At 40.2% G+C, this 23,296-nt stretch overlaps 2 protein-coding genes across 8 annotated transcripts in view; both read left to right on the top strand.

Annotated features, from left to right (window-relative positions):
- Positions 1 to 1,262, top strand: part of TFAP2D (transcription factor AP-2 delta) — a 49,935-nt gene extending 48,673 nt beyond the window's left edge. For all 5 annotated transcript variants that reach the window (XM_015859874.2, XM_015859877.2, XM_015859876.2 and 2 more), the window contains one exon: positions 856 to 1,262. In XM_015859874.2, the coding sequence (XP_015715360.1) occupies positions 856 to 1,075 (220 nt within the window). In that variant the 3' untranslated portion in view covers positions 1,076 to 1,262. The remainder of the gene's footprint in view (positions 1 to 855) is intronic.
- A 20,132-nt stretch (positions 1,263 to 21,394) lies between these two features.
- Positions 21,395 to 23,296, top strand: part of TFAP2B (transcription factor AP-2 beta) — a 30,984-nt gene continuing 29,082 nt past the window's right edge. For 2 of the 3 annotated variants that reach the window (XM_015859865.2, XM_015859866.2), the window contains exon 1: positions 21,398 to 21,831. In XM_015859865.2, the coding sequence (XP_015715351.1) occupies positions 21,751 to 21,831 (81 nt within the window). In that variant the 5' untranslated portion in view covers positions 21,398 to 21,750. Of the gene's footprint in view, positions 21,832 to 23,296 lie in introns of all 3 variants that reach the window. The other variant, XM_015859864.2, reaches the window with a different exon arrangement.

Here is a 23,296-nt window from a genome sequence, read left to right as displayed (position 1 = left end):
GCAGGAGGGTTGGAGCTTGATGATCCTTGAGGTCTCCTTCCAACACGAGTCATTATATGATTCTATGATGATTTGTCTGTGTATTTAGCCTGACTGAACTAGTTCTAGGTGAAGTATTTCCTGGGCATTGTTTGGGCCAAGAGTTATTCTCAAAGGCAGCTTTGGATTCCACACTGTTGGATGCTCAGAGAGCTTAGCAAGCACAGTCATTACCAAATGATGCCAGTTGCCCTGGCACTGCTTAATTTCCTACTGTGTATGCAACAATACATACCTCCACATGGAAACATAGAATCATCATAGAATCATAGAATGGCCTGGATTGAAAAGGACCACAGTTATCATCTAGATTCAACCCTCCTGCTATGTGCAGTGTCACCAGCCACCAGACCAGGCTGTTCAGAGCCACATTCAGTAAATAATCATAATAATCTGTGCTTGTTGTTTACAAGTCTGACCTGTGAATAAGCCACACAGACTTGGCTTTGTTCACCTAAGGAAACAGGAACCAAACCTTCTAGGACTGGAAAAGTAGCAGTGATGGGCAGCCTAGGGCATGGATCCCTTCTTGGCTTTGAAGTCAACAATACTGTGTCAATCTGCAATCCACAAATCTGTCCCACAGTGCTTCAGAAGTGATGCTCCTACCAAAAGCAACCTTTGAAGCTGTATGCAGTCTGCTCTCACTGCTCTGCTTTTATTTTCTGTTTCTCTCACAGGTAATAAATAGTTTAGGGAGTAAGTCTCGATTTTCAGTCTAAAAGATGCATACTGCAAACACTTCTATGTATGTAGTTGTATATATATTTACGTGCATGCATGCACTTCTTTTTTCTTTCTCTTTCCCATCTACAGTTTGATCACTCACGGTTTCGGAACTCCTGCAATATGTGCTGCCCTAAGCACTTTCCAAACTGTTCTCAGTGAAATGCTGAACTACTTGGAAAAGCACACATCGCACAAAAACGGAGGAGCAGCGGAATCCGGCCAAGGACACGCCAACTCGGAGAAAGCCCCCCTACGGAAAACTTCAGAGGCTGCTGTGAAAGAGGGCAAAACAGAAAAGACAGACTAGCTACATCAAACAGAATCTATTTCAAGAGAGTCTTGCTGCTGATATTTTTTTTAAATATATATATCATTGAGGGCGATTTATCTCCAGTGGACCAAATCCAAAAAAAAAGGGGGAAAAAAAAGAAAGAAAAACAAGGGGGGAAAGAAAGAAAAAGCAAACAGAAACAAAACAAAACAAAACAAAACAAGACCCCCCCAAAAAAATAATAAAAATTTTAAAAAGGGAAGAAAAAAGAGAAAGATTAAAACAGAGAGAAAAAGAGAGAGGAACGTATTCAACCCTAAGAACAGCAGTGTACAGTAATTGTGTGATGAAATTGTCACTTTTTTTAAGATTTATGTTGCTCTAAACTACTTTTCGTGCATGTAGTATTTGATTGTTCTGAATGATACACTTACACTGTTTTTTATAAGCACTTCTGGACTTGGCTGGGGTGGCACATGGCGTTTGTTGCAGGCTAACATGAAGCACTTTCTTCTCTGGCAGCACAGTTAGGGCCAGCACGTCAGCTGTGGGACATGCAGTTCCAGCATTCTGGCTTTGCTTGCATGCTGGATAGATTGGAAGAAGGGCTTCCTCTGGTTCATGCCTGATCCACTCACCATTGGGAAGACATTATGGAAACCTGTCAAGAGAGGAATCCACAGGTCGTGGGACAGATGAACTGTTCGGTGCTGGGGGTTGTGTCTCCCCCACATGGGAATGTATAATAAAGCTGCACTGAAATGAGGCCAGAACCCGTTAGGAATCTGTCCTGGCTATTCAAGCAGCAACTGAAGCATCTCCTGTGAGCAGAATATGGCAGACTAAATGAAAAACAGCACACCTCAATAGTTTCATCAAGAGCCCTGATCCCCTGTGAACTTCAGATTAAAAGACTATATGGGCTTCTGTTCTCTGTCTTCTCAGTCCCTGGCCCCACAGTGCCGCAGTCTGCCGTACCCAGGTCTCTATTCAACAGGATCAATGCAGGCGATCGGAGTCTTCTTTTGTGTTGCCTTCATTTTATGATACTTTCTTTTCTCCAACAGCTTGTTCCTGCTGCTTTACTGTCTTCTGAAATCCAGCTGAGGTGCAGAGGTCTAACAGAATCCGCTTATTTACATTAAAATAAAAGTCTCTAAAGTAATACCAAAATGACATATATGTCAGATTGGCATGGTCCACAGCAGTTACGTGATTAATGACCTTACTAATGTACATCAGAAATATTTCTTCACCACTCAGCACACATCCTCACAAAGGAACATTGGAGACATAGTTTGAACTAAGCCTCTTCGAGTCCACAGCCTTTTTGCAGCTACAGACATTCATTCAGTTCCTTTTCTTGTTTCTCTGATATTATTTTATTGAGAAAATTAGGAAGGATTTTTCATGCCATAGCATGGGGTTACGCTGACCAAGTAAACCCTACCTAAAAGCAGCAGAACCAGTTTATTTCTTCCCAAACATAATTCATCTCTTTCTACAGCAGGAAAATGAATATAATTTTCCTCATGTAAGTGTTTAGAGTCATTTGAGATACTTTAGGGTATCTAAGGAAGCCACAATTTTGGTAGAAATAACAGAATACATGTAGGAGATTGGGACTCCTGGAAGAGGAGCTGGAGGACCCCCTAAGACAGCACTGGAGATGTATAGGTGGCCACCCAACCTGCGCACCAAGTTTCTAAGACAGATAGAAGGGGTCATCTGGAAGTTCACGCCTTTCTCCACTGATAATAACTGGAATTTAATAGTGTTTTTTCGTACTGCATATGGTTACTACTGGGCTAGTCACCCTCTGCTCCCTGTAATCAGAAGAGAGGGAAAGGCGCTTAACAGTACAGTTCATCCCATCTCAAAATAATCATGCCCTGAAAGTGTGTCTTTTTTTTTCAACTAGATATGTAGGAGGACAGGACTAAAAGCATTCATATTCATTATACTTTTCTAGTGCTAGTTAAGACACACAAAACTGTTCATGACCTGCTTTAGTTTTATTGACTTAGAGACTATAAAAACTCTCCAAAGGTATTTACATCTATGATGTAGGGAACCAGATGATTAACTTGATCAGTCTCACCCTTCAAATGTATGGAAGAAAACAAAATGTTTATGGTATGATATCGTCCTTTTTGATATCAATAAGAAGATTGCCATCAAGGTGAGAAAGCATGCTAAATCTAGCTGAGTCCCTATTTCCTTCTGTGTTGAAATCTGAAACAAAACAAAGCATTCCTTTACTTTTGCTCAAGATTTGTCTTTGCTCATATATATAGCTTAGGTATCTACTTTAATGCCATCTATCTAGGCTCCCTGTATGCAGGGAAATGAGGGAAATACATACATCTCCATGAAATACTTGTGTGTGGGCATAAGTAACCACTGATTAAAAGTGAAAAGGAAAATTATTTTCTATTGTCCAAACTGAAGGGGAGAAAGAAAAAAGGGGAAAAAATTAAATATTTGGCTGTGTGACTTTTGCAGGTTTACCGCATGAAAATGTACTGTGAAGTGATTTAATTGTGGTTCTCTACTTCAAGATGTGAATCAATTCAAAATTTTTGGTGGAGGGAGGAGAGAACAAAAAAGTGTTTGAAAACCCTTTTCATGTTTCTTGGTAAAATATCGGTCTTCTGGAGGTGGGGAAATGACTGTGTAGACTATTCTGTAAAAGTGTTAAGAAAGCAACGACTTATTACAACCATGCGACTTAATACAACCATGCCTGATATTTGAATAACATGTATACAGAATTGTTTTAAATATACACCTGTTTGGGATGTGATCCAACGTTCCAACAGTAGTTTATTTAAGGAGCTGCACCTTTTGTAGTTGCAGAATCCTTATGAGCCCTTGCTCTGCTGGCAACAACTTTTTTCATCTTTATGATCACTTGATCTATAAATATGAACAAACCTGGATGTTCTTAAAGACCCTGAACTTTCAGTTTAAGCCTTAATGACCTCTGTGGATTTTTGGGAAGGTTTCAGTACAGATCTGGTTCAAGTTGATTGAACTCCTAGAAATTCTTACCATTAAGATTCTATTTGAGTCTGCATCTCCATTTTTCCTGTTTTTCCTTTGGAATCTCACCATATTAAAAAAAATAATAATAATCCTTTTTAAAAAGTTAACTGCAATGTTTATTGTCATTCACAGGCTTTGCTATTTTTATTGGTAGTTAATTTTATTGAAAGAAAAAATATTTGTTATTCCTTCTTCTGCTGAATTATCTATTGGAATAGTTTGACACCAGAAAGCCTTTGGCTTTCAAAATTGAATATTCCAGCGTGGTTTTAACTGATTAACTCACTGAGCTTCTGGTTAACATCTTAGCCTAAGTTCTCATCCATTTTCCACACATCCATGAACACTGTTCCCATGGTTTTGTTATTTTTGTTTTTGATTTTTGGTGGTTTTTTTACCCATTTCTAAGACTTCGTCTCTGTGGAAATATCCCCATCTCAAAACACACTCATGAATTAGATCAGCCTGAAGGACAGGCATGGTTTGAAGTTACTGAGTGCTCACTGGTAACAAATTCAAGTGTATTTGTACCTCTTTGACTTTGAAATAAACCTTACCTGACAAAAAGAAGTTCTTCCTTTGTGAGGTGATGGAATTGCTTATTCCACACTGGTCAAAAACATCTAAATACAAAAAAATGTCCACACCTATGAGTCATTACAATTTTGGAAGCCTAGAAATGCTTAGATCCCTCTCTCAAGAGCTGTCTGAGTATTTGGGTCATGTGGTACTTCAGGCTTTTTCCCAGCTTTGTATATATTGCTTTTTTCCCACCATGACCATAAAATGCATTGAGTACTACAGCTGTGTGACAAAGACCAGCCACTGCTACTTGGATATATTAACAACTTAAACATGAAGTAATCACGCTGATTAACCAGTCTTTATAGAGTAAGATGTTATTTATTGTCAGTAAGGTGGGCACAATGAGATTGTGCATTGACTAAGTTTTGAAGGTAAGTCTCTGGCAGAGCTATGAGTGAAGTTCTCACCTCCAACCTCTATCCTAAGAACTGGATTTCTGTTCACAAAGACTTCAGTTAATACTATGAAATGGTAGAGATGTGTAGCTAAGGGAGAATTCTACACAGGTGATGAGGACTGGTGCAGTATTTAGTGTCTTGTGAAAGGGAGACAAGCAGCAACGTACAACTGACAGCTGAACTCTGCCAAGGGTTCTGTCCTTCATGCTGCCATCCTAAACCTTAATTCTTTCCAGGTGTCATTCTGTTGCCTTGGAAAACTGGCACAAGGGGTGAATTCAGATCTTTCATTCACATTTCTTTAAAATATAATCTCCAGTAACTGTTGGGAAAAGACTTCCCCTCTCCAAATCAGGAAGGAATCTGCCCTTTGAAGCTTCTCTTTATCTGTTCCTAAAAACAACTAAAAATCTGCTACTAAGCAGGTGCAATATACAGTCCCTCCAAATCCGAGACCTCTGTGTATTTCCTCAGCTCAACTCTTCTGTTGAATGTGATTCAGTGGTACATCTGCTACTCACCATTTTACAGCAAGTCTGAAGAGGGGCTGCTTTAATGTCCGAAGAGCTAATTTCTTTAACTGCCTTTTGCTTTGTTTGTTTGTTTGTTTCCTAATACCAGAAAGCATTTTTTGTCTTAGATATCCTAGGTATCCGAAAGAGCTGCTGATGACTTCCATTGCCATTTGACTTTCCTTTAGCTTTTGGAGACAACGTTCTGCTGCTCAAATCTTCATTTTTGTGGACAATAGAAAAAAAAAAAAAAGAAAAAAAAAACCAATACGGTGGTAATAGAAGACATAAGACTGCCACACAAGGCAAAGATAAACAAATATAACTACATAGGAACTCTAACTGTAAAGATATCGTCTGCCTCTGCCCACATTACAGGTTCAACAGGACTTTAAGTACAACTGTGTGGGGGGAATGAGGGAGAGAGGAAAACAATGGCAATTTCCTTTGCCAAGTGAAGGTCATCTAAAAAGTCTAATTTTTTATTATTTTCTTTTATTCCTTTTCTTCAATTTTCTTTATTTTATGTTATTAATTCTGTTCTGTACAGCAGCCGTTGTGATTGTATTTAAATGTGAGTGCACACTTGGTCACCAACAATGTCCTATTTATTGGTTTAGGAACTGGCTTTTTTGTTTTATTATTTGTTTTCCTTTCTTTCCACTTACTCTAACTTAATTTACAGTTCAGTGGTGAAAAACATGGCCTTTTATATTTCTATTTGCAATACAAGCTACCCGTTTTACATGAGTTTATGAAAATAATGACCACATTTGACTGAACATTTCACGGCAATAAAATCTATGTTGATTTAACTCTAATTTGTCTTGCACTTGAAAGTAACTTCCATCTCTGGATAATCTTCACTTCTACACTACAAGACCTAGACATAAGATCTACCTACGTAAGACATAAAAGTAAAGGAACACCAATGACATTATTTCTATATTATGGAAATATATATACATATACAGAGACTAAAACTATACACAGACTACCTCAAATAATTTTGAGTCTTAAGTATTTATCTCCCCTAGAACCTGTTAACCCAATTTTATTCTTGGTGTATGAAAGAAAGATATAACGCAAGGCAGTTTGTTCTGTCCTAATACAGGAATCCAAACTCAACTGGCTGATTTACATTAGATTATTCTTTCTCAATTGCCCACAGTAGAAAAGTGACAGGAATCATTGTCCATCTCCATCTACACAGAAACAAATATAGAAAGCCTGGATCAATCAAATCCATTTGTCTACAGCCTCAAAGTAGTTATTTAACCTTCTTCTTGCAAGCTTATAGCAGTTGAATTCCAAGTCCTACTTCAGCCAATGGCCTGAGTTAATGGTCAGCACTATTACAATGTACAGGGTTTGACTTTTCCCAGGAAGAAACAATGAGAATCAAAAATATGTCTTTAGGTATAATTAGCATCCTTCTGCAGGTTTGATGTGAAGGAACTCTAGCTGTTTATCCAAGTTTTCAAAAAGAAATGGAGTTTTACTGGGGGGGAAAAAAAAAGTAAAAAAATAAAAGAGATTTTAAAGCAGTTTCCTAGACATAATCTTTCAAAATTGTTTAAGAACCTGATGACAGCCCTTCTTTCTGTGTTGTTTCAGTTCTTGTAAGGATGACTTTGTGAGTCATTCTAGACAATGACATACCAAGTGCAAAGCTGCAGTGGTAAAGACTTCAGAAAGATTTCAGGTGGAAAAGGAAATGATTTGGAAGGCAGCTCCTACATGTTAGAACTCAATTTATCCAACCTCCACCTCTGTTCCCTGTCAAATGAACTCTCACTAATTAATATTACTACTTAATCTTCTAGGAAATACAGCTTCCCTGGTGCGATACTGAATTCTTCTGATCAGTTCTGTATACACTCTTATCCAAACTCAGAGGAAATACAACAGTGGCAAATTCATCAGTATTTTAAATATAATCACATGAAAGGTTGGCTCGGCCACCTTTCTTCACTTTGGTGTGTAAATTTTTTCCACTCACTCCATTTAAAAAAGAAAAAGAAAATCCCACTGAGATTTGCAGAAGTACAGTGCCAAAGTACATGTCAATGTGCAACAATAGCCTCTAATTTGTAGACACTGAAACATCAAAGAAGATGAAAAGCAAAAAGAACAACAAGAAAAAGTAATCCATCTCTACCAGATTTTATATGTAAACTACATATGGAGAGCTTGTATAAATTTGCCTTCTAACTGACAATGTGAAGTGAGGGATCCACTCTGAAAAATTCTGAATATACTGAAATAGAAGAATTGAGGAAGGATATATGATAACGTTTGGACATGTTCAACAACGCAACTCCCACTTCTGTTAGAGAGGTTGTGTTCGTTTATATCTTGCTAAAAAATACAGTTCTGTTTCTGTATAGGCACTAGAAGCCAAATCTAACAGTGTCTGGTTTCTTAACTGGTATTTGCATTCACCTTGCTGTTGAAAAGACATGGCCAAGAAATAAGAAATAACTTCAGGCCTTAAAGGACTTCAAGACATAAATTGTTGGTTTATGATCTGGGTTTTCTGTTGATAGTTTTGTTGGAAATTTATTTGAATTAGTGATGCATAAATGCAGCTTCTAAAGTAACTCAAAGCAGCCCGCTTTTGGAGAAGGTATCACTGGCATTGCACTGAACTGTGGGACAAAGTTCTGCTCATTCAGGATCTCTCTCCCTCAGAAAATACCTACACAACTCAGGAAAAAGCGGGTGGTCATTTTATTCCAACAAATATACTGGTGGCATGATTCACTCACCCACATATAACCACCTAGCAACATTTTATACATACTTGTCTATCCTTCTTTCTCTTGTTTCTAGAGTGGGACAAGTCTCTTAAAGCTCCTTCACCAGATCCATCCATTTCTTGTATGTATCTTGAATACCCAAAGATGCTTGAAACAGTAATAAATACATTCTTTCAGTGAGTGTACAGCTGCAGTATAGTTTATATAAAGAGTAATATAGTGGCACATGAAGTACTGTTTTGGTTCAGTCACACAGTCAACAGCTGCCAATTCAGCAGCCCAGGAAGACTCTGGTTGGTGTCCATCTCTCACTTCTGGAGCACGGGCTTCCCATAGGTCCTGTGGATCTATCTTAGCAATGTATATGAACACCACAGAGTGAGGAGGAATAAACAAGACAAAACCAGACTGTTCATTTGTATCCAGTGACAGGAAAGGAGGTGATGAGCAAAAACTGAAATGCAGGAAATTCCATTAAAAAAACAAGAAAACCTTTCTTCTCTGTAAATGTATTGAAACTCTGGACCAGGTTTCCCAGAAAAGTTGTGGAAATCCTTAAATATTCTTCAAAGTTGACTGAATACATCTCTGAGCAACATATCCAAGATGGTGCTGCTCTGAGAAGGGTGGTTGAACTAAGTGATACTGAGATATCCCTCCCAACCTTAACCATTTTGTGATTCTGTGAACCTCTGGGCTGAGTTCAGTTTCTCCCACACAAGATTAATCCTCTTTTGAAGTAAATAAGTCATCCTGCCTAGGCTCTGTTCACTATTCCAGACAGAGCATGTGTCATATCTTCCATCCCCACTCAAATTCCTTAGATACTCTTGTCCATAAATGCATGAAACCGTGAAAAGAACAGCTGCCTGGCAGTAATTAATAGTTATGTCTTGGTACCTGTGACAACACAAGCCCTTGTACTGGTGGCATACACAAATGATTTCAACACCCTGTGAAACTCAATTTCTGCATCTAAAGTCTTGGACTAGACAAGAAAGGGCAAGAAGATGAGTTCCATTACTGTCCCTATCCAAAGCCATTCATTTTTCACACATTTTTGTCAATACACATTTTACACATATATTAATGAACTATCCTGGGGCATCATTACAGTCAGCTAAACTAAGCAGTTATCAAGGCGCTGAGCCTTTGACAATTCATATACAGTGTAAAACAAGTAATAAAACTGCACAGAAAATTAGGAATGGTCAGCAGAGAGCATATTAGTGAAAATGGACTCTTGATGAATAAACTGCTGGAAGTATGCCAAGATAATTGGACCTGAAAAATGAGCGAGCAAAATTCTCATTTAAGATTTCCTAAGATTTGAAAATAAAAAGGAAAACAAAATAATTAAACAATCCTTCATTCACCAGAACAGAATAAAAACCACTGCACCATGGTCTATGGAAAGGCATGCTGAAGAGAGGGACATTTACTGGTTTACCTTTGCTTGTTTTTTTATTGTTATCACAGCATTTTCTGACCTGTCTTCAATCTGCCTTTCACTCATCCCCAAAAGGAAAGCACAGCTTTGCATAAGTATCTGATTTTTTATATTGAGAGGTCAGGCATATATTTAAACTGGTTGCTTAACCTATCTCTAATGGAGGAAGCCTAGCTTGACTATGCACTTAAAATTTGGATAGAAAAGGAAAAAATATTAATCCCATCTTCACTTAAAAATAAATGAGAGAAGCTGGTATTACAGCTTTGACTCCAGATTGTTAACTTTTATTAATCTGCCTAGGTAGATTCAAGACCATTGTCTTCAGGACAACCGTCACAGTCTGGCCATATCCATACAATTAAACTTCAAAAGATTTCAATCTAGAAGATTCTGTATTCAAACCAGTAGACACGAACCAAACAGAGAGAGGTCACAAACTTGTGCTGAAAATTGGTTTTCATGAAATAGCCAAGGAAGTGATGGATTCCCTATCACTTGTTACCTTCATAGCAATGCTGGATGCCCTACTGCACAACACACAGGCAGTAGGATTCAGGGTCTGTGAATTCCTCCCTCTGTTTCGAGCAGCTGGAAAATATACTTGGGGCAGTGAACATGTTTCAGTCTATGTTTGTTGGTACATTCATTTGCAGATCTGTGCAGTTTTTTTTTACTAATGGCATGTCAAAATTTTAGTTGGGTTCTATTCAATACTCATTCAGTTAGAATGGTAGGGGATGGATTTGGACTGTCCAGTCTCAGCTGCTATTAATATCTCAGATTTCAAAGGTTTCTCCCTCTCAGCTGTTTTTTCATTTAAAGGAATTGATTATGTTTCATTACATAAAATGTTAACATTTATCACCTCTGACATATAGATAATCCAAAACTGTGTAAAAGAGCTGTAAAGATACTTGAGTCCCTGAAGATCATTAAAACTTTCTGTAAAATTCATATAATAATATCCATACATAATTTAAATCAGACTAATGAGCTACTGCAACTATCAACAAAGGTTATGTAGTAGGAAGGAAAGGTAGAAGGCCAATGTCAGAAGTTCCTGACTCATTGGCTTTTGAAGATAGATGCATATATCTTTCTGTTTTATTTATAGTAAATAATATGATGTGTAATAGTATATAATGTATAATATTATATACATTAAAATAGAATAGAATTTGGAATGGGATGGGATGGAATGGAATGGAACAGGATAGGAAAGGAAAGGATGGGATAGTGTACGGTAGGGTAGGGTAGGGTAGGGTAGTGTAGGGTAGGGTAGAATAAAATAGAATGGAAAGATTACAAGGTGGAGCTCTTGTAGGTCCCATTTCATATCTTTCTGTCCCATACTTCAGGGCTTCTGGCTAGGACTCAAGGCACCCTGACATGGGCATACACAAGATGTAAAGTATTCATGTGAAGATCTGTTTCTGCTGTGTCTGCTGACTAACCTCAAGTCGGAACTAAAAGAACCCCATCTCATAGGCAACCTAAACATTTATGTCAGGTCAAACAGAACCCACCTGTTTTTTGCTTTCAACAAGAAACAGGTGGGAATATCCCAGAATATCCCAGAAGAGAGACAATGTCGTACTATTTCCTTGAGTTCTAGTACTCAGAGATTTGAGGCTATCCTAATGAATCATAGAATCACAAGGTTGGAAAGGACCTATAAGATCATCTAGTCCAAATGACCCTATTTAGTACTCATTTGAGTCAATAAAAAAATACATGTGGATTTTGGCAGGATGAGGGTTGATTTCAGCTCCATTTATTAGCAGTATTCTTTGGCCCTTTCCCTATAGGGCTACTTATTGAACTCCACATATATGTGAAGTCTGAAGGACAAGTACACTGAAAACTGAAAAATAATCAGGAACCATGGGTGGATCAGACAATGACAGCCTTTGGGACAGTGTCAAAACCCAACCCTCTTCAGTGCCTGGAAATCCAAAGTACAAAGATCTTCTTTTCAAACAGTCAGGTCATGCAACCACACTGCACATGTGCTGCATGATTGAGCATGGTTCAGCCTGCTCCAAGGAGGAATACCATGTTTCACATGAATGGATATGTAATTAGTGAGCTACAGATTCCTGCTTGTTTCCCTTGCATATTTTATACGTTATATGTATTATCTACATAGAGTATTCATGAGGGCTTTTTTTGCTGTATTTCAGATTATATTCTGCAGAAAAATGCTTAAGATAGACATGAGCAGATGTGATTTCATAGTCATTTTGTGGGGATTTGGTGGCAAAAGGAGTGGAAATATTTCACATTTTCTTTCAAGTGATTTTTTGTTACAACTATCTGATATCTGTTTGTTTTCAATGCTACATTTGAAATTGCAGGAAGCCATTTTATTCCTTTAACTTACAGGTTCACAAATCTTCAAGAATAAGAAAAAAGCATATATCCTATTGATTCTGTAAGATTCTCATTTTAAAGTGCTATATTTGCTCTATGCATGAGTACATAGGCACTATGTACAAAGTATGTAGACCAGTGTAAGAACAGTACCAAACCAGACCAGTGTAAGAACAGTACCAAACCAGACTATTGGGTTCAAACAACCCAGACAGCAACCTGTCTCTGATAGCAGTTGTTATTTATGCCTCAGGAGGAGATAACAGAAGAACTGTGAGTGAAAACTAACCATGAATAAGAACTGAATTCATCTGTGGCTGCTCAGTATATTAGAATGCAACAATTTGAGGAGTTTTCAGGTAAATGATCATCTGTGTGGAAAATAGATATTTCTTTTTTATGACTGGATGAAACATAGAGGCAAATTTGTTGAGAAAATTCCAAAAAGACAAACAGAAATGTCTACTTAATTAGATGCTTAAAAATACAGTATCAGTTTCTTGCCCACTAATGTATTATGAGTGAGGACTCGGTTAATGAAAAATTAAGGAGGGATAATATAATTAATACTAATCAATATGGGTTTACAGAAAACAGATGCTGTCAAATGAACTTGTTATTCTTCCGTTTAATGAGATTACAAATTTGATTGACTCTGAGTGCACATTTAACCTGGAATCACAAAGATATTGGCTACAATTACAACAATTAGACAAAATACTCCATGCTTCAAATGGATTTAAAGGTATTTGAACCTGAAATGGATGACAAACAGAGAATCATGACTGAGCTGAATCATATCTCTTAGCACCACATCCTAAGAGCTCTTAAACACATCCAGGAACAGTGACTACACCACCTCCCCGGGGAGCTTATTCCAGTGTTTAACTACCCTTTCTGGAGCACAAGAGGTTCACTCTATGTAGCAGAAATAATTGCTTTTCCATTGAGGTGACAAAGCAGTGAAATAGGTTTCCCGAAGAGACCATGGAATCTCCATCTGTGGAGATACTCAGAAGCTGTGGTCTTTGGCAACCTGCTTTGATGGCCCTGCTTAATCAGGAAGATAGGACCAGCTGATCTTCAGAGGTCCCTTCCAAACAACCATACTGTGATTCAACACCTTGCAAAAAGGGGTTTTGATGTTAGAGGACATTCTGATGAATGTCTTTCTTGATGCTGCAACATTGTTCCATCTTTTCCTTCCTTCCTTCCTTCCTTCCTTCCTTCCTTCCTTCCTTCCTTCCTTCCTTCCTTCCTTCCTTCCTTCCTTCCTTCCTTCCTTCCTTCCTTCCTTCCCTTTCCTTCCTTCCTTCCTTCCTAATTCCTTACCTTCCTTCCTTCCTTCTTCCTTCCTTCCTCCTTCCTTCCTTCCTTCCTTCCTCCTTCCGTCCTTCCTCCTCCCCTTCCCTCCTTCCCTCCTTTCCCTCCTTCCTCCTCCTTTCCATCCTCACTCGCTTCCCTCCCTTCCTCCTCCTCCTCCTCCTTCCCTCCCTCCTTCCCGTCCTTCCTTCCTTCCTTTCCTCCTTCCTTCCCTTCCTTCCATCCTTCCTTCCTTCCTTCCTTCCTTCCTTCCCTTCCTTCCTTCCTTCCTTCCTTCCTTCCTTCCTTCCTTCCTTCCTTCCTTCCTTCCTTCCTTCCTTCCTTCCATGTGAACAGGTTCCTTTTAGTTAATAATGTGATGAGAACTGATGAAAGCAAGAAAGGAACTTCAGTAGAGAAGCAGGTTCAGACAAAGGCTGAGAGCGCTGGAGCCAGAGTGGAGGGATGTAGGTAGGTCTGGGAGATGGAACCATACTCCCAAATTCCAGCACCCCTCTCCACCACCCTGACTCAGTCCCTTCTTTTACATTCCATTTTTTACATCTCTCTTTTATGAGAAATGGTTTTAAGTTGAAGAAAGAAGATTTAGGTTGGATATCAGGGGGAAGTTCTTTACTATATGAGTGGTGAAGTGCTGGAACAGCTGCCCAGAGAGGCTGTGGATGCCCCATTCATTCCTGGAGGTGTTCAAGGCCAGGTTGGATGGGGCCGTGGGCAGCCTGGGCTGGTATTAAATGTGGAAGTTGGTGGTCCTTCCTGCAAGGGACATTAGAGCTTGATGATCCTCAAGGTCCATTCCAACCCAAGCTATTCTATAATTCTGTGATTCTATGGTTCTATGTCCTCAGTGTAGTAAAACAAATTCATCACATACCATCACATAGCTGGAGAAAAAAAAAAACGATGATGATGAACTTCAGTAGTGAAGACCAACAGTGTAAAAACAAAACAGAGAAATGATGCTGTGAGGCTGTTATTTAAGGAATGTTGTCGTGTTTCAGTAGGATGTTCCAAAGCTCTGTAAACAAGTCTCATTATCAATGGGTGGATGTTTGGAGGCTTTTGAAATATAGGTTTAAGTAGTCAAATACAATCTGTAGGAAATGTTCACTTCAAAATTTGGGGGGAAAAAAATAAAAAGTATTGAAGTTTAAATTTCACCTCCCTTATTTTGATACTAAATAAACAAAATGTTTAATTTCACAGCTGTAAAAATGATTAATTTATGCTTGCTTATTCCTATGCCTTTTAGGTAGGAAATATTGATTTGTATTGTGCTTGTGCATTTATTATAATGAAAGCAATGATATACAATTACCTTAGGATTACAATTCCAAATGGCATGTTTATATTAATATTAATATCACATTCTATCACTAGAATTAATATTGCATGGAAAGTAATGAGGAAGCAGTTAACTTAATTCAGACAACAGGTTTGTGCCTAAATTTTTAAGACTATGTCTGAATTTTCTGCCATGAATAAAAAAAGAGAAGGGAAGGGAAGGGAAGGGAAGGGAAGGGAAGGGAAGGAAGGGATAGGAAGAGAGGAAGGAAGGGAACGGCAAGCGAAGGGAACAGGAAAGGAAGGGAAGGGAAGGGAAGGGAAGGGAAGGGAAGGGAAGGGAAGGGAAGGGAAGGGAAGGGAATACAGGAACAAAATATCTGGGGAAATATTCGACTCAATATATTATAAGGAATTTTGGAAGCCTGAAATGTGTTTTCCCTAAAGATAGAATTTCCTGGCTTTGCTATGTCTCCTTTCATGTACCCAGAAAGTTTTTAACTCCCTGAAGCACAGCCTATGGTCATACTGTCTTAGTGCCTACTTCCAGAAAGCAAGTTTAGAGAGTGGAGGGAGAAAAAAGAAAGTGCAAAAACAAAGTACTGAACAAAATTCAGATAATAAGCCAGATCTTAATTTTTATTCTCTTTCCTTAAAACTGATCACTTTCTCACCTGACAGGAAATTTTTATACTATATTTTGAGCATAGATAATTTACTCAACATTCCATATCCTGAAATGTGGTGGGTGTATTTCCTAGTATAAATATAGCTTAAATCTTGTTTTTTGACTGAATCACATGCAAACTGCAACCACATAAACAGAGTTGAATTAAATTAAACCAATACAAGAGGAATCTTCTGACTTTCTGTCATATTAAACATTTGGTTAAACTGAGACCTCCCTTCAATGACTGCTGCACGATTGTCCTTAAGTATAGCATTTTATTGTTTCATAATAGGAACAATAAAGAACTAAAAACTGTGTGGTGTATTCAGATGAATTCTAAATTTAAATACCCAAATCTGAGGAAACTGAAAGGCATGTTTATATTTCTAGTTTAACTTTTTTAAGGAAACAAGTTTGGCAAATTCTCAGTTCGTTTGTCTTCTAAGAGGAAGTGGGTTTAGAAAGGATTAAGTCCCATTCAAGAAGTGGAAGTACAGAGGAAGGATGACCCTGCAGCTGAAACAACAGTTCCTGGGACTCCCCAGGCTCTTGTGTTGCGAAGAATAAATCATTCACTGGTACACTGTGCATAACGTCTTCTGTTTAACATTGCACCATCTTACTCCTACTTTTCCTTTCAGTCATGGCAATCCCTAAATATATCAGTTCAAGATACTAATTCAGAGTAAGTTCTGAGTCTTTCAAATACACAAGTCAGTGAGGTGAAGCAATCCAAGCATGTAGGAAAGGACAATAGAGACGAGCAAGTCTTTGCACTCTCTGTCTTAGTAAGCTAAGTTCTTATTCAAAGTTTGTTATCCTTTCTTTTGAGTTAAGGGCCCGCATCAGGTCACTATAAAGGTAAAGAGAACATGACCTGAGGGGGAAAGCCTGAAACACTCTAAATTCTTTATCTGGGAGATCTCTGCCGTTACTGCTTGGAAGAGTTTGCTTTACTTAGAATGCTTCACGAGAGGAAGCACCAAGGTTTCATCTAGGGAGCTGCTGAGACATCCCCTCACATTGCCCTGTGGTCTAGATCCTTGATAACAACAACACAGAAATGCAGTTAGTAGAGAGGAATAAAACATTAACACCTGAGTAGGGCAGATAAATTTGTGTATCAACATTTTTCTTATTCTAGTAATAGAAGTATCACTTGGAAGTGCTCATTCTTCCAAATAGCCCACACACTGTGCAAGACTTGGTTTAGAAGAACTAGGTTTGGCTCCAAGGTGGGTAAGGGAAGAACCAAGTCTTCATCTCTCATCTCCCATCTCCCATTGTTTAAATTAGATCAACTCTAAGAAATTATTTTCTAGCATAGGCAAAATAATCCCCCCTGGAGCAGGTGGAAATAACCACCAGAACTTAGGCAACATCTTGCTCCATGGTATCACAAAATGCTCTGTGTAAGAAAACTATGTTTTAGAGGTATGTAGGTGCTTGAAGCTCAGTCACTGGGAAGGAGAAAGGAATGGGTTGGCATGGTAAAACAGAAATTTGGATTCAGACACGAGGAAATCTCTGAGCACCACTGTGAAATGAGACGTTTATTCTGTATAACTCATTTCCAGCTTATAAAGAGCTCTAATTCACAGGCTACATCAGAACTACTGGAAGCCAAGTGAGCACCACAGATAGACAAGCAACATCTGCACTGTCTTTAATCATGATTAGAGAGTGACCCAGAGCACACTGTTATCCCTCTCAGCTGGAAAAACTGAGAACATCCACAATGTCCATCTGTGGTGTGGATTGGGATTGCCATTAGGTTGTTATGCTTTTTGCTATCATTCATCCCTTGCAACTCATCCTCATCCCATACCCAGAGAAAAAAAAAGGCAGAGGGGAAATCCCAAAGCAAAGGCAGCAGAAATGTCCTGTACACTGACTACATCCCCAAATGTATTACTGTCTCTGCCCTGTCCAGCCTGGTTGCAAGCAGTGGTATGGGAAGCTGTCAGCCCCAAGTAGGCAAAGCCTAGTGCCCCATGGTGACATCCTCCTAATCTTGGCTATGGAAACAGTTTGTAGCAAAGGGATCTCAGGGAGCTCAGTACTGATGGGAAAAAGCCAAACGTCTTACCCACAGGGTTATTAAACACAGCAAATTGCTGGGATCTGTCCAAGTGCGCCCAGCACTCATGGCTGCATCTTCCCAGTGTGCTTCTCTCACTGTGCCAGAGAACAGGCAGAAGAAAGAGGAGCTGGGATATGTCTCCAAGACAATTGAGCACAGTGGTTTTAGAAAGCCAGAAGGAGGGGAGGAAAGTCCTCATTATGTCTGCGAATACCGTGGGGAAAACTGATTCATCAGCAAAAATAATGGGAAGCTGGGCTTAATTTAAGAGATGAGTCTTACTGTTATTCACAAAGAAAAGGGTTAAAGTGCACACGTGAAATGAGCAAGCGCTGAGTATTAAGAGACATGTTGGGATATTTGTTGTCATTTATCTCTTTCGCTTCCGAAGTAAGATTCCAAAGTGATCGTTTAATGAAAAATACCAAATTCTGAAATACATATGGGGGACATACAGAAAATTCAGAGTCGAGAAACGGGTACAAAACGTGTCTGAAAGGACTGAAGTTCCAGTTAGAAATGACAGACGCTACTTTTACTGGAGAGCCCGCAGCGAGCAGCAGAGGGCGCTGGGATGAATTGATTTATTTGTAACCACCGATAACGGGGATTTTCGGGGTTGGATAAAGGGGGCATATACTGTGTTATAAAGGCACACGTTGGATCTAGAAGGCTGAATATGACTGAAATATGTGAAGTGAGGAAAGGCGGGTTGAGTTTATAGGAAAAAGTCCTGGAACAATCGTATAATAGAATCACAGAATCATAGAATGGTTTGGGTCTGGGGGGACCTTAAAGCCCGTCCAGCCCCAACCCCTGCCATGGGCTGGGTGCTCCCCAGCAGCTCAGACTGCCCAGAGCCCATCCATGGCCTGGGGCACCTTCAGGAATGGGGAACTCACAGCTCTGGGCAGCAGTGCCAGCGCCTCATCACCCGCTGAATAAAGAATTTCCTCTTCAAATCTATCCCAAATCTCTCCTCTTTTTGTTTAAAGCCATTCCCCCTTGTCCTGTCTCTATGAAACCCTGTGAAAAGTCAGTCCCCCTTCTGGGACTGACTTTGAAATACTGGAATGAAATACGCAATGAAATATGGATAACTTATGGAATTAAAAGGGATTGTTTTGTGGTCTGTTTGTTTGTTTGTTTGGTTTGTTTTTTTCTCACTGCGAACATCACTGTTCCAAGACGAGAAAAGGATTCGGTCGTTTGGAAGTCGCAGCCCCAGCCCTGGAGCGCCCATCAGAGGGCGCCGCAGCTCCGCGCAACGCGGCTCAGTGCGCGCTGCCCGCAGCCGGGGCGGGGAGGGCTCCAGGGCAGCGTGAAGGCGGCCTTTTGTTCGCAGGGATGGCAGAAAGAGTGACAGAATCACATGAAATACAGAACTAGACGGCCCGAAGATTCGCCTTATCGATTGGAGCTCCGCGCTCAGTGCTGGAGAAGTGAAGGCTTTCACTCCTTAAAGTGCTTCCCAAAATTTACCGAGAAATGCCTCTTTTCCTCTTATCTTCCTTGTTTCTGTTTCCCCCCCTCCCTTCCCCTTCTTTTCTTGAGTATCTTGCAGTGGTCACTTTGGAAAGCCTGGCTCTCATTTCATTCTCATCAGAGCTTGTTGCACACTTAGGGGGCAACTCTTCCTAACTGAAACTGCTAAAACAGATGCACTGAAAAGAAACAGAAAAGGCTGCAAAACAAGCCTCAAAACTGTGTAGAACCCTCATGCCTTTGAATTGTTCTTAATGAACACCGGATGCACGTATGCCACTTATTGCAACTGCAAGTGAATGTAATGACTGTGGGACACGGAAATAAGGATATCAAGTCTATACAATTCTGTTAGCAGAGGAGCAGAGGCTGTCTTATCCCTTTGAGCTTCTTTTCTTTCACCCCTCCTCTCCCCTCCCCCAGCACAGAGAGCGTATTTTATTCAGGGTGCCACGAAATGGTGAAGCATTTGCTGTCACGCAGCACATTCCCTCTGCCCTGTGCCAGCCTTGCAGGACATGACTCAAAGACTTTAACAGAAGTGATGGCACACTGTCCCTTTATGAGCCTGGTATTTTTCTAAGAGGGCCATTTGGATCTGTAGGCACAAGGAGAACGCTGTGGGGTGGCTGTGTGGGGATCTCAGCGCATCGTAGCTCTCTTCTCCTTCCCAGCATTTTTTAGCACTATTGCTTCTGCTGCACTGCTCTGTCCAACCCACTCAGGGATGTGCAATAGCTGTGCTGGGGGTGGGAAGTGGAGGGGGTGGGGGTGAGGGAGGGTGGGAATAGAAGGGAAGAAAGAAAACCTACTCGCATCTGTTTTAATAACTTCCAGCGAGAGCTCTGCCCAGCTCCTGCTGCAATATCTGGCTGTTGTTTGTCTCCTGCCTTTTGCAGGTTGAGTTTGTGGAAGATGTGCTTAGGAACAGTGAGGGGGGTTGCAGAGGTTGGGGGAAAGAAGGGTGAATATATCTGTCCTGCCTGGATTTGAGGCCAAAGGGAACACAGAGAGACAACCCCACACTTCCCACGGCACCACAAGTGTCTCCTGATGAAGTTCTCCTCGTTTTCGAGATTGCCCATCTATAAAAGCATTCTTTACCTGTAGGACCTCTGAAAGTACAAAGGACACTGCACTACCCCCATAGGATCCCGTGCAGAATAAAGAAGATTGGTAGGAATCAGGACCTAGAATTTAGAAACACCTTTCTCTCTGTCTTTGAATGTGTCTCTTACGCTAATTCACCCCTCTCCCCCTCCCCTCCTGATGCATCAGCCCACCGCAAAGCCCAATTGTTCCCTTTCCGAGGCAGAGATGGGCTCTGCTCGCCTACGGAGTAAGTCGCCTCTATGCGGTACGACGTGTTTAAAAAGGACAATGCGAGCGAAGGTTTGCCTGGGGATTTTTAAAAAAAAAAAAAAAAAAAAAAGGAAGAAATAAAGGTTACAAATGGTCCAACTCCTCCTCTCCCCTTCCAAACCGAGGGCTGCCCTGGAACCGCACAGACCCAACTCTGCTTTAACCGTTCTGCTTAAAGTAGTTAATCGCTATTGAAATGCTTGCAGAGGGAGGCTTACGAAACACTTTCTTCTCCGTTTTTCGCAGAGAAAGTGTTTCCAAGTTCTGAAATAGACAGCCCGAGTCCGAAGTATGAAGCTTTCAAAGGAAAACCACTGATCTGAATGTGTTCCTCTTAGTTTGGCTTGGATGTGTTTGGGGAGACGCAGTTTTGGTGCTTTACTGCATAGGAGAGAATAATTTCTGAACATGTAAATAAAAGCATATTGCATGCGGGGGAAAGAGTAATATCTCACTGCAAATGATGAACCGCCTGGTGCAGAGACAACCTATCCTTTATTTTAGTTTAAATAGGGTTGAAAAAATGTTCTTTAATTTCTCCATTCTGTGTGTCTGTCTATCTGTTTGTATATCTGTCTATCCATCCATCTATCTATCAGTTTATCTATCTGTGTATCCGTCTATCTATCCATCTATCTATCCATCCATCCATCTATCTATCCATCCATCCATCTATCCATCCATCTATCCATCTATCTATCTATCTATCTATCTATCTATCTATCTATCTATCTATCTACCTACCTATCTATCTGTGTGTTATCTATCTATCCATCCTGCCCTCTATAAAAATAGAGGGTAAATGCACTATATAATATGCATCTTTGATCACTGTATGTTCATCTATAGAAGGGTAGGTGTATAGAGAAATACATACGTATGCTTTTACATATAGTCCCCTTCAAATGGATCAGGTTTGTATGCATATATGCATATGTAAAGTGTAGTATACATGTGCCTATGTAAATCCATACATAAGCGAGAATATATATAATTTACATATATAAATGGGTCACTTCATATGTCTGCACATGGGAAAAGTTATATGTTTGGGGATAAAAGTGTGTACGTGTGCCTGTATATGTGTGTGAAACTGCATATATGTCTTTATCTGCCTGCCCAGAAGTCTATATATGTGTGTATATGCAGATATATAGTCACATATATGTCTGTAGATATATGTAACTATGTAACAGATAATGTTTTTACTATCCGATTGAGGTTTACTTCTGCAGCCTATTGTTTCAGACAACAGATATAAGTTGCGATGGAAGAGGAACGTCGGATTTGGTGTCTGTCCCCCATTTCCAATTATAGATGGATCATTACAGACAGAGAAGTACTGAGAATCCAGACATCTGCTCTTCACATGAATGCACTCACCTCCTAGAGAACAGCCTGCCATCATGCTCTGGAAACTGGTTGAAAATGTCAAGTACGAAGATATCTATGAGGTGAGTATATAATATGCATATGAGTAAGAGAGTATATGTATATTTAAATATACATCTAGCTGCATAGAGCCATATTATATAATACATATATAGCTCTACATCTGCTTACATGCAGATATAGAGACGCAGACACCCGCACACACAAATAGAGATGGGAAACAGAGAGTAAACGCTTAAATGCTTATTTATTGGCAAATTTGTAGCCGGCATGCCAAGTCCTAAACTTTTTTTTTTTTTTTTTTTCCTTTTTTTTTTTTTTTTTCCTTTTCTTTCGTGGAAAAGCTGTTTGATGCGATTTAAAACATCAAAGAAACGATCTGAGGGTTGGAATGAGGCAACTTAAAGGCAAGAGTCGGATTGTTTCGAGCCCGAATTAAATGTAATTCGATTAAATACGGGCAAATGTCGAGAAAGAGGGGGAAAAGATGAAATTAGAAGAGAAACGCGATCTGCTATTCGGGGATGGGATGCATTTCTTTCTTTTCTTTTTGTCCTACTTTCTTAATTTCCGATTCCAATCTAAGCTCAACCTGAATTTGGATATATATATATATTGTCTTTTACTCGTTTTCACGACCGGATGGCTTTTTTACGACTCTTTTTACACGCATACACCGGTAGATAAGATGTGCGCGTCCGCATCCACCCGCACTAATGACGAGGCACACACATTCTCGCACGTCCGTGGGTGCACACAGCCGAACCGATCCATCCAAAGCGGGCACGGAAAGTTCTGGGCTTTATTTTAGAGACCTCCTCGGGATTTTTGAGGTTCAAAAGCAGAGAGAGGCGGGAGGGGACGGTGTATGTGTTGGGGAGGGGGGAAATCACAGCAGAGCCAAACGGTTCTTAATTTTACCCGGATCTTTCCCAACACGGCTCCCCGAATGCGTTCCTTGTAAGTAAAGCAGCGCGCTGGATCGGCTCCGAAATGGGAACGAATACTACTACTACTAATAATAATAATCAGATGGAGGGAAAGTTTTGCCGCTTCGTCAATGATTTTTTGTTTGTTTGTCTGTTCGGTTTGGTTTTTAATTTGGATTTGGTGGCGGTGGTGTTTGTAGGAGCGGGGAGGGATTCGCACGGCTGTTGGGTGGGGGTGTTGGAAAGGCTCTGGGCGATGCCGTCCGCCCCGGGGAAGCGCCGTCGGGGCCGCATCGCTGCAGCCCTAAAGCGGTCCCGCACCGCTCCGGACCTCCATCGGGAAAGCGTTCAGTGTTAAATAGAAATGATGAAAAAAATAAAAGAGAGAGAGAGAGAGAGAGAGAGAGAGAAAGAGAAGCAGAGGGAGGGCACTGATCCGACTTTTCGCAGCCGGAGTAAGGACGGGAAAGAGCCGCAATATCTCTTGCTCTCCGAACTGCATTAAGGCTCGTTATCAACCAGCAGCGCAGCTCGGTGGGTGTGCGGGTCCCCCGGACTCCCCCAGCCCCTTCGAGCCTTCCCTGTTCCCAGCACATCC

Source organism: Coturnix japonica, chromosome 3 (assembly GCF_001577835.2).
Source record: "Coturnix japonica isolate 7356 chromosome 3, Coturnix japonica 2.1, whole genome shotgun sequence".
Taxonomy (NCBI): Eukaryota; Metazoa; Chordata; class Aves; order Galliformes; family Phasianidae; genus Coturnix; species Coturnix japonica.
The sequence above is the reverse complement of the archived record's forward strand: the minus strand, read 5'-3'. Positions and strand labels throughout refer to the sequence as shown.